General features: G+C 40.0%; 1 protein-coding gene across 1 annotated transcript in view; it reads right to left on the bottom strand.

Annotated features, from left to right (window-relative positions):
• ctdp1 (CTD (carboxy-terminal domain, RNA polymerase II, polypeptide A) phosphatase, subunit 1) overlaps positions 1-12,470 on the bottom strand; it is a 76,785-nt gene that overhangs the window by 54,979 nt on the left and 9,336 nt on the right. Inside the window, exons 8-11 of the mRNA XM_069703387.1 lie at positions 8,332-9,375; positions 5,059-5,200; positions 4,705-4,935; positions 2,060-2,213 (exon numbers count right to left, since the gene is read on the bottom strand). Coding sequence (XP_069559488.1) covers positions 2,060-2,213; positions 4,705-4,935; positions 5,059-5,200; positions 8,332-9,375 — 1,571 coding nt within the window. The remainder of the gene's footprint in view (positions 1-2,059; positions 2,214-4,704; positions 4,936-5,058; positions 5,201-8,331; positions 9,376-12,470) is intronic.

Raw genomic sequence — 12,470 nt, 5'->3', positions numbered from 1 at the left:
CCAACAAGGGCTGAATGGTGAATTGAAATTACAAGTTAATTTCGTAGATTTAAAGCATCTCATTCACAAATGACAATGAAAGAGGATCTGATCTGACAATCCAAGCTCTCTTAAATCCAAACAAAACACACTGCATCAGTTGACAGTTCAAGGCAAATACATTTTCAAGCAATTCTTTCCCACATCTACAGCACCACAGGAAAAAGGACAGGGACGGGCATTTCAAGCAAAATACTGTTCAACATTTGCTGCTTAATCAAAGATGCCTGTCTTTAAGTAAAAGAGAAACAGGTCTTTAGCTCTCATCTATAAGATGGGGGCCACTGTTTGCTTGTCTAACATCAAAATGACTTCTACTAACCATTGATTGTTGATCTGTGGAGAGAGCTTGATGTTTTGCCCACAAATGACCGTACATAGCTGTGGTAGATTTATGATATGCTAGCTTTACCGAGCAGAGAACGAACTGCACCACATCTTTGTATGTTGTCTTTTTTTATTTTTTTTAAGTTCCAGACAGAACTTTGTGCTGTCGTAGCAGTCTTTCCATGTTTCTGCTGTTTGTACTGGAGTATCTAATCTCACAACGCCAAACAGGTGTACCACAGCCTGGTAGTAACATGTTCTTCTTTTCAGCTTTTGGGTGCATTACTGCCACCTTCTGGTAGTGACATCGTTTCATATCAGGTACCTGACAAGGCCAAAGTTACATTAACTATTTGATTTTTTTTTTTTCCTTGTTCATTTTTGAAAAACTATTCCAATATTCAAATATCATGACACATCCCTGCTTGACATTGAAACCAGAACTAGTTCTTTTCCATAAGTAAGAAAACCTCATTCAAAATGCTGCTGACCACCCTGCTAATAAATACAGCACGAGAAAAGTAGTGAGTTTAGATAAATACAGTAGTTATTGATATCATTGTTTATTTAATATGTATTTTTCGACCAGAGTTTAACATTATTTCCCACAAGCCCTACAGGTGGAGTAGCGCGGCGGTGCCGTTATACCGATGCAAATCTTATGAAAATGAAGCTGTTTACGAAGATATCAACAAAGCATGTTTGGTTATAGAGAACGGCACAGTTTGGCCCACCATTGCAGAGCAATAACATTGAATGTGGAAGCACTTATTCACTGCTGTAAAGTTGCAATAGAAGTGTTATCCTGGAAAACAAACCAGAGTCATTTGGGGCCAAAAGCGATACCAAGAGGGAGACAAAAGAAAAATTCCCATATTGATTTATCAGCCGATATTCTTTATGTACATACTGCAAATGTTTTGCAATGATCTCTTAAATATGGTTATCAAAAGATATGTAATGGAGACAGGATATTTTAAGTTTATTGTGCACACCGATGTCATTGTGCAGTGAACTTCAATTGGAATTTTTTTATAATAATAAATAACTAGAAAAAAATCCTGAATACATTTTTTTATTGTGTCCATGTAGCTGCTGAAGTTTGACAGGTCTTGCTAAGAGTATAAATGGCCACCTTGTTGGGGCAGCCATGACAGATGTTGGACTGAGTCTATATGAAGTCCTCTGAAGTCATGTAAACATGAACTGTGTGTGTCTGTTTATGCCTCAAATTACAACAAATTCTTAAATTGTCCTCTGAAATTCTCTAAATCCAACTGCGTGTGTTTGCGTCAATTTACTACAAACCAATATAATGTCCTCTGACGTCATGCAAAAAAGACCGTGTGTGTGTGTGTGTGTGTGTGTGTGTGTGTGTGCGCGCGCGCGTGTGCCTGTGTCTCATTATTGGGTTTTCTCAAAACTGCAGGACGAGTTCGACGGAAGAATAAGAATAAGTACCAGCAATAGTTATACAATGTGGCTTTTGCACACAAAAAAATTTAATCTACCCCAGGCATCTTTTTGTATTTAATACTTTAAAAAAAAAAAAAGGTTTCATAATGGTGCATAATGGCTAGCATATACGTCAAAGGCATAACCTCTAATTTCAGCTCCCTTTCTGGAGATCCCCAACTTTGTTCAAACTGCAGTAGCTTTAGAAGGTAGCAGCAGTGGTTTCCCCCATCCTCACCTCTTTGTCCATGCTTTCCAGATCCTCCTTGCAGAGTGTGTACAGAGGCATCGATTCTGACATGCTCGGCTCTCGTTTACGACGAGACGGACCCGGCTGCTCGTCGTCTTGGCTCGACCCCGCCGCCTCATCTTGCTGATTCTGCGCTGTTGCCCTGAAGTACAGAAAGAGAATCATTATCATTTGTGTCTGCCGTTCTTAAAACCACACCATAATTGAATGATAATCTATGAGGGCCATTTTTTCCCAGTTAAATAGCACTAGTTGAAAAAATGAATTTAATGAACTGACAAATCTGCTATTAACTGAGCCCGTAAAGAAATTTGCTTTCACATCTAAAATGAATACTTTCTTATGTTTCTTATTTTTCAGTCATAACTTTCTACTTCTGTTCTGCTGCAGTAATCTTTACAGGGCTTGCCAGGGAACAGAATTCATTTGCAGACACTGTACATAATCAGTTTTGATAGTTTGCAACAACAAAGCTTGAAGGTTAAGGCTGAGAGCAGTGTTGAGGACAGCACAGGCTTTATTTCTGTAACAAGGGCCCAGTAGATGTATATGCAAATCGGGAGAGACCGTTCTTTCCTCTTGGCGGTGCTTAATTGAAGAGATCTTCTTTGATGATTCAATGCAACTCCCTGAAAAACTCCACCGTGCCTCTGAACCATGAATAAAATGTGATTTTCTGCTTGAGATGATTAATTATAGAATATCATCACAGTTATATTCAATTTAAAAACCTTTTAAGCTGCCGTTAAGAGTTACTTAGAGGTAAAATGTATGTTTTTGCTCCAGATTATAAACAAACAGAGGACAGACTCATTATTTGTGTTTGTGACTGACGGATGAAGGGCAAATAGAGAGGAAGACCACAGAGGTGAAGCCTTTCCTGCACCTACCACATCATCCTTGTCAAACTGTGGGTGGAAATGAAATGAGAACATGACTGGAAAACCGAATGACTGGATGGAGGAACGAATCGCTTTATAGTGGCCTCAATTCTATTAGGCTTTTTAAAATAGACCCAACACAGATGAAAAGCTGTGCAGCAACAAGCTCGGAGGCTCGTCTGGGACCTCGGTGGGTTTCCCCCGGCAATTGAACGCCATCATTCCAAACAATAAAGGGTCGTTGGAGGGGTATATTGTCCCCCAGCTGTTAGCTGAAGAAGCTGGATGACTCCACTGGGGGTCATTCATACAGTAAACTACAGCAGCAGCTGTTTTAGTTTACAGAGAAGGTCTGGATGGAAATGAGGCCCGGCAGTCGAATCCATATGTTTAAGATCTGCTGTGAGCGATTCAGCGGTAGATATTAAACAGAAATATCAAAACCATAACTTTTGTACTTTTGACATGCCTGCTGTAGCTTTGCACCACCAGCCACCTCCACACAATATCAGCGCAGCAGGACTGTCAATGCAAAATACATTTTGATAAATGATAGTAATGTGATGGTAATAAAATATTGTTATAAGGGCCAATCATGGCCTTTTTCTAACTGATCTGTGTTATGGATGGCCATTTTAAGCAAAATTGCATATTACAAATTTGCTCTGAACTATTTGATTAATAATCGGTTAAAAACAAGGGAAATAAGTAAGAATGATTGTGGCACATAATAATAGATTTTTTTTTACATATTAACGATTATTCGAAAGTCATGTCCCATCCATAACCTGTATCGGCTACACTGAGCTAAGTTTAGCACTGGTCCTTTGTGTTGCAGAAGTGTAGTCTGACATGTGACATATGAGCGGCTAAAATGTGTGCAAATATTTTAAAATCACAAACTAAAGCATCAGAAAAGCCACTTGTCATGTCGGCAATGCGTCATTTTGCGAGCCGGCTGCATTCAATACTTCTGATTTGATACGCCACCTCAACGATAAACACTCAACGGAATACAGGTGACTGTGACAAAGTGTAAATGTGATATTTATTTGTTCTGACTGTAAATATGAAGTCCAGTTCAGACCAAATATTGAAGACGAGACAAACTTGTTTTTAGAAAACTTAAGGAAAAGGTTGCAGCAGTGTCTCAGTCTCAGCTCAACTCAAACCAGTTGACTGTGTCTCCTGCGACCCAGCTTGTCAAGTTCCAACTGGGCAGTTCTAGAGCATGAAGCATGATAGTTAGTGTTTTTTCTGCTCATTAGAGGAGACACCAGCTCCTGTAAAAGAGGGAACTACTCCGGAAAAAGATGGAGAAACTGACAGAAGAGGGGAGATCTGCTGTCTCAAGTTCACAGCATAAATTTGCAGAAGCTGCTCTAAATTCTCCACCTTCACTGTTACCGTCCTCATTTATGTTTGAAGCTGCAACAAATTATATCCAGCGACAAAAAAAGCCTGAAATGTTTTAACTGACGTTAAAATGGAAGAACAGAGAGTGGTTACAGAGAGTCGTCACTCTGGAGATGTCTGAATTTGGTTATTTATTTTTGTTAAAAAACAAACAAACATGGAAACTTGTGCTGCACTAAGTGGAAGTAAAATACAAATATTATTTTGTTTGTTTACTTTTGCTATTTTGTACAAAAATGTAACTACGAATTAAAGGAACAGTTTGGATATGTAGATCTAGTTTTATTTTATTGCATCAATATATTATCATTATATTAGACCTAACTCGTGCAGTACCTGAGACCAGACTGCTCCCTTGGATCAGAGAGAGACAAAGACCCGGATGCCTGAAGGTAGGATGGAAGCCGAGACACCTGAGGGCCCCTCCGGATCAGCTTCCCGGTAACGGGGTCATAAGTCCGCACCTCTGGAGCTGGAGGCGGAGGTCGGGGGAGGATGGGAGCTGGGTGGAAAATGTGCTTCTGCAGGGAGCTCTGATTGTCAGGAAAAGCCGCTGGACTGTTGCTCCTTCAAACAGGAAGGAAAGGAGATCTCAGAGGTGGAATTAACGGCATGAATCATTTCGACGTGATATGTTACCAGTTATCAGTTCACAACTACGAGGCTCGGTTAAGACCACGGCTCCCTTACCGTGGTGTCTTTGAGTGATCCTCCTTTAACGGATATAGCAGCTCCTCCACCCTCTCCCAGCGCTCCAGACAGCTCCACAGCCAGTCGGGGTTGACAACATGGAGGAGCTTGCAGCCTTGCGCGTGCCGAACCTTCTCGGTGCCTAAGAGAATGAGAGCAAGTTTTGACCTCACAATCAAAAGCTATTAGCAAACACACACATTCAACTCTGTTGAATAATTCAGATCACCGACACAACTTTCTTTCCTGGAGGAGAGAGAAGAAAATAATTACCTGCTTATTATTATTATTATTATTATTATTATTAAAAGGATAACAAAGAAGATTTGTTTTGTCACCATCATCTCACTTTTCTGCCAACTCTGTGGTTTTCTTGGAATTTCCAAAAGGCCATGTTTTGTTTGGTGAAGTCCACAAAGAGCAGCGTTTCTGCCTGAGCAACTCTATTGATGTTTAACACAAGGACAACAAATTGAATCTCTGCGCGCAGAAGCTCATTAACCCGAGGTTCTTAAGACACGCAAGGCTAAAAATCAAATGCATTTTTGCTTATCGACCAGGACTGCATTAGTGTAGCTGCTGTTTGGTTGGTGCACACGTTTGTGCAGTTTGCCATAAACTGGTTATATCCAGGTCATTATACTAACTCTTCTTGATAACAGGAAAACTTGTGTGTGTGTCACAACAAACTAATCTGATTATTCCACTATGAATTAAATGTGCTGAAACAAAATCAATATTCATTGAACTTTTGATGCTTCAGCCGCGACCAGAGGGGATTTTATATTTTGAATTGGTTTTGCAGAAAAACCTACAGACACTTACAAAAAGTATATGGGTAAGTGCAGATAGTTAAGTGTTGCTGGATGAGATCCCTAAAATGGCTGTTCCAGGTGGATCATTTCTGTGTTTACTTTTGTTAAGACTCAAAAATGTCAAATCCATCCACTATCCATTATCCATATCCCCTTTACCCTGAACAGGGTCACTGGAGGGGACTGGAGCCTAATCAAGCAGACTTTGGACGAAGGTAGGATACAACCTGGAAAGGTGGCTCGTCCATCACAGGTACAACTCACTAAGAGAGACAACCATTCACGCTCATACTCATAACTTTAAAATGGATTCAAGTAAAAGTCATGTTTTTCTAGGAAGCTCTACGCTGCTTTGTGTACCTCATTGTTTCACCATGTTTCTGCAGTGGAGGTGGAAAGTGCAAAGTTTGCCTGACCCACAGAGCATCTGACCAACATTTTCTGGATGGACTTTTGGACCACTTGGAGGAAATTAAGGCAGCATGTCGTCACTCGTGTAACAATAGAGGAGGAAAAAGAACTGGCCATATTAATGGGAAATGCGCCACATTAAAATAAATCGACATTATGCAGGAAACAAAAAAGTCTGGCGGACAAGTTAGATGAAGGAGAGTACAGGAGGATTGCCTGGCTTACAGCTGTCTCCATGGTGTGACGTGTTCATGGTTGTTAAAAGCAACAATTAAGGGATACATGTGATGAATGTTTTCCAGAATCGCTGTTCAGGTTAGGTTAGGTTAGGTAGTTACTTTATGAATCCCCGAGGGGAAATTTTTTCAGGCAACACAACAGGCATTTTTAGCAGTTATTTCTAGACAGACTGCACATATCGTCCTGATTCCATCTCTGGCTGATTTTTGTTGTCCTGCTGAAGTACGAGGTGAGTGATTGAAAAGTGCTGCTCTCAGCGGGGCAGACTTCCAAGGCAATTGTCCCACTTCCTGTGCTTGTTTTCACATGGTAAACTGGTTTGGGAGCAATAAAGACATAAATCCACTTTTGGTGCACTTCTGACAGACATTTCCAGTGTCTTGGAGAACAATCCAGTGTTGTCTGTCTCGGTCTTATGAGGGAAGATTACAGCTATTCGTTTTGAAGTCTACAATTAAATTTATTTTTATTTTTTTAAATGTGCTCGTTGCGTTCAGACCATGGTTCAGTTCGTTTGCGATCTGAAAACACTTATGGACTTTCGGAACAAGTAAATGAAATTGATGGCAGTGTATCATCATTACAATAATATAGTGGCAACAAAATAAATCAGTTCATTCATTTTTCTCTATTCAAACATGAAAAGCTGCCGGCCAACCAGGCAACATGCCGGCGTCAGACACACACCGAGTATAGAGACGAAGGCATGTCATGCAAAGCTCTTTAGTATGCTTGCAAAAATTGCAACGTAAAACCAAAAAGAAGTGGATGAAATGTTTCAAATGTAACAAAAACATGAACCTTGGTTGTGACTTTCAGGTGTGAAAACGCCATTAAAAGAACTCGGAGGAAATCAATTGTATTTTTTTTTTTTTTTTTTAAGTAGAGCCTGACCCACACTGGATTTTCGGGGCCAATAACAATATTGATATCGAAAGGATTCTGATATCAATATATCAGCCTGTGTTCTTTATATATGTACTGTATATGCCGGACATATAAACACACGTTGGTCGATATGAAAGCTTTTTTTTTAACTAACATAATGAGGGAATTTAGAAATTGTTCTTTTTTTATTGTTATTTATAATTATTAAATTCCCAGTGAAATTCACTGTTTCAGTGCATTGATGTCATTTTTGCCAATAAACTGTAAAATATCTGATTCCACGAAATATCATTGTCACAAATGTCAAAAGTATTTGTTGACCACATTTTGAGAGATTATTTAAAAAAAAAAAAGTATATATTTATATACATGTATTGTATATTCAGTTTATATATAAAGAATATCAGAATATATATCACCATCGGAAAAAATGTTACTCCCTAAAATTGGTATCAGAATCAGCCCCAAACAATCCGTTATCAGTCGGGCTCGAGCAATTACCCATATATAGGGTCATTTTATTAATCCTCCTCGGAGGTACCACTGGCAGAATTTTAAGCACGGTTTTAACAACAGTGGTCGAATGTTAACCAAAGCTAATTACACCGAGCCACAGCTTCACTGTATGGCTGACCCCTGAGATGCAGTCAGTGATGATTATATTCACTGACCTTTCTTGAATGCTAGCATCATTAGCAAACTGTGGTTTGCATCGACTACAAAAGGTCCCAACTAACTGCAATAAAAAAATACATGAACTATATTTAGCAAGAGGAACAAAAAAAACAACAAAAAAAAGGTCAAAAGGTTATTTCACGCTTTCAGTCCTCAAAACCTGCTTTCAGTCAGCTTCAAGATGAACATAAAAAGCTCACAATGTTAAATGCTAATACTGCATTGTTACAGTATTTTTACATACCAGCTCTTGCTGCGATGAGATGCGTCGTCCGATTGGGATCCTCGGCGCTAAAAAGCAGATTCTTGCCGATCTTGGCCCCCAGTGCTTTGGCATGGTAGAACTCACGGGTCCTCTCCATGGGGTAGTTGGTGGGGTACAGACCACTGAACACTATCGTTGTGCCGTCCAGTGTCTTGCTCTTCAGCTCTGGGACGATCCTGCGAATGTCCGGCGTTTCGGAGGCCTCCTTCCTCAGGTAGGCCTCGTAGCGGGCGTAGTACTCACCGTGGATCCTTTCTAGCACTTCCTCCAGGTAAATGAGGTGGTCGTCCTGGTCGTTATCGACCTCTTCCTCATCCTCCTCCTCGTCTTCCATGCTCTGGTCCAGCAGCTCCTCGCCCATGGTGACCCCAGATTGTTCACTGTTCTGGGACTCGGTTTCTGGTTCTCTCCTATCCGAGCAGCCATTGCCGAGCTCGGGGTCGGGGAGAAGAACTCCTGAAGGTTCTGCTGCGTCAGAGCTTTTTTCGCCTTCACTTCGACCTTTACTGCCTTCTCTTGCCCCATCAACGTCAGTAGGCTCCTGCGGGACTCCTTCCTGCCCAGATTCCCTTGTCGGGCCAGACCTGCCCTCACTGTCGCTGTCCGACGAGGGAGGCTTTTCTGTAATGGAGTCATTGTCACTGTCACTGGAAAGGTCAAAGTCTAAGTTATTGGACTCGTGGCTCGGTGCTGATGAGTTCACACCTTCCTGTGCTTCTCGTGTCCGGTTGCTATCGTCCTCCTTGATATTTGTTTTGTCACCCACCTGAGTTTCCTTCGAACCCACCCCAGACTCTGTGTCGGTCTCCGACAGTTTGCTTTGACCCAACTCGTCCTCCACGACCTCTGTGGGGTGTGTTCGTTCATTGGTTGGTGCTCCCTGAGAAGATCGAGGTGTTGCAGACTCGTCCTTTCCGGAAACGTTGTGGTCTTTTGCCCTTTTCCTGAGGCCATTATTTTGCTCGTTAGCTGCAGGCGCTCCTGCTTGTTCCGTGCTTTCTGCTGGTCGACTGGAGGCGCCTCCTGCTAGAACAAGACATAGAAGTCATCTAATCTTCAAGGACGCGTGGCTCACAATCAAGAAGTGAGGCTACATTAAGATCAGCTACTGATTAACTAACTCAGAAGCACATCAGATTTCTCTTTTGATAATTGGAATAAAAAACAACAACTAATTAAGAGACTTTGCTGGGGTCAGTCGTCCCCAAAGATTGTCATGTTGAATTAAGGTGATTACTTGTATTGAGTATTGAGACACTTTGCTTGCTTTGTTCGTGTTAACTTGCTAGCTAAAATGCTTTAGCTAGCTACAGTAATACGCAAATAAACTTGGAAAACTGGATTTTAGCCTTTTATAACTCTCATTGGGGGTTAAAAGTCGTCACATTTACATTCACACTACCACCATGAAGATTTTTTTTTCTTGTTGTATCCACCTGCTTCAGATTACATTAATTATCTGAAGCCACAGAAGCTCATTAGCGCTGATTGTTGTGGCCTAGTTCACGATGTACTTCACAATAATACATTGTGGAAGGTCTCTTGCTCTGGAATTAATAATCCTCCTGACATGTCACTCTTTTATTCTACACAGGGGATAGCCTGAATTTTAGCTGAGGGAGAGCTACTCTGGCTGACCCTGTTAGGAAACACTTCTCAGAGCAGAATCGTCCTCCAATACAATTCACAGTCTTGTGGGAACACCGAGTCTGTTTGAGCGTGAAATAAAATAGTCAAGCGATAACCTGTCAACAGTCTACAAGAAAACAAATAGTGGCACTGATACGGAGAGTCAAACTTGACGAAGAGTATGATGGCTCGGGGAGGCAGAAAAACACATTTTTGAATGAGATATAAAGATGTATCCTCAGCCGTGAATAACAACAACAATACAACAAATTGGCTTGTTCAGACAAGTGTACTGTATCACCACAGGGCTGAATGGACAGGAGAGGGCAGCAACATAATCTGAAGAGGCAGATCATGCTAGAGTTAGTGTACATCAGCACATTCATAAATACAAAGAATCCTTCAGCCTCATATTTTGTTTTTCATCTCAAGCTAAGAACGGCTGATAATTGATGCATTGCGCTATCACTTTTCAAAAGTATAATTCATTTAAATGAATTCAAACACAACCCTTTTAATAACACAAAAGCTTTGATCACTACCATCCTCCAGTTTTATTTATTAGCTTCAGGTCACCGAGAGGTCAACAGAGCAGGCAATACATTAACTGTCTGCTCGACCACCAGCTAAACTACTTCAAACAGTCTGCTGAGCTGAGATATTTTTAATTGAAAGAGGTCATTAGAGTTCAAAGATGTAATTTTATCTTATTCGAATTTAAAAAATGACAGTTATAGTAGTTTAAAATATTTAACCTCCCATGATTAATCAGATCGGAAGACCAATATATCTGCAGTCATTAGTGTAATGGCACAAACTGTATCCACAAATGGTTTGAAGTGCACTTAAAGCTGCACTTATCAATATTTTAATATTACTAAAAGGTCAACTAATTATGTGTAGTGTGACAGGGCCGCTCGTAGTAACAAACCCACGTTCAGTTATCACATGACTCGGCTTGATGAAGCATTTTAGCGCCTTTCATCTTGTTGTTTTGGTTTGTATTTCACTCTCATTGCTCACAAGGTTTTATTTCGACAACTGTTGTTTTTAGCTTCATTGTGGTGCTCTGAAGTGGGCAAAAATATAATATACAGTATACAAGTAAAGTTCAATTTAGAATCAAGTACCTTAACTGGTATCTTTATATCATAGTCTATTTTTCTTTTCTTTTTTCTTTTAACTTTTATTTGTAACAGAACTGAAACATTATCTTGTAAAACATGTTTAAATGATGTTTCCATTTAACAAGAGTGAAAAGGGAATAGAATAAAGTAAAAATAACTTAAAAGCACACACTTTGTAAATAATACATACAAGTTAAAAAAAACAACATATAAATAACTAAATAAATGAGAAAACATGAACATTGAACAGAGGAGTAGCTAAAGCCATTTTGGATTATGCAAAATCTGTTCGAAATGAGAATGCATGATCAGTCAGCTTTCAAACTATTCTTGTTCAAGTCTTAAAACAAAAGTAAGTTTCTCCATCACAAAAATATCTTTCTTACTTGCTATCGGCAAAATCCTAAACATGTATTTGTTTTCAGGACCCTGGACAGTGTCTGGTCTCTTAGCTACGTCCAATGTATGTCATAATCTATTCTTAAATGAAAAAACAACAACTAAACAGCTACCTCAAAGAAAAGCTGATTTAGTAAAATCTTGTATGTAGATGTGTCATATACTTTATATGATAGAAATTGAAGGAACATTTCAACTATTTGATTTGCCAAGCAGCAGGAAACTTGCCTCAAGAAAACTGTCTTGTAAATAAAGTTTGTGTCAACATTAAACTGAATCTGCTTCAGTTTGACTTGCAGCATTAAAATCAGTAAGATGTTGTCTCTGACTTATGACAGAGTGAGATGAAACAAATCCCAGCGGAAGCTCAGATAACAAACTCTCTGCGCTATCTTTGAATCGATGGACGGCGTTAAGGGCCTTTATTGAGCCTGGCTGCCATTGTAACAAAGGATCAGTACAACAAGGAGTTAGTCAGATAATTGATGTTACAGCCTCAGTGTGGGTGTAAATAAGGATGAAGGGTCCCAGAGCAGAACCCAAGGAGACATGCTGGCTGGCTCCAAGCAGTTTGTTTCCTGCTTTGATCATCACAAGAGGAAGACTGTGTCATTGACAGGATTCCCTTTATGAGCGGCCACTACTCAGGAACTCAATACAGAAGGACGCAACAAAGGCGAAAGTATTGAAACCCTTGTAAAGACGCTCCATGCTGTTGATTCACAATGAGGTGGATAGAGATGTGGGGGATCATTATGTGAGCTAACTTTGGTCGGTCCAGAACCACTTTAGTATGTCTGGTGGACGTCAAAGATGGGTTCAGTCATCACAGAGCTAATCATCTGCAGGGTTGCAACACATCTTAAATTTAATACTTTCAAGATTAAATAAAATTATCAAACCAATGATGAATGCAATCAATTGTGTCCCTCTGTTAAATTGTACATCCTATGAAAGCATTTA

The sequence above is a fragment of the Brachyistius frenatus genome, unplaced genomic scaffold (genome assembly GCF_029030835.1).
Source record: "Brachyistius frenatus isolate BFR_SWC_R1_liver_20210118 unplaced genomic scaffold, ASM2903083v1 Contig_46, whole genome shotgun sequence".
Classification (NCBI taxonomy): domain Eukaryota; kingdom Metazoa; phylum Chordata; class Actinopteri; family Embiotocidae; genus Brachyistius; species Brachyistius frenatus.
Note: the sequence above shows the minus strand (reverse complement) of the source record. Positions and strands in the feature narration are given on the sequence as shown.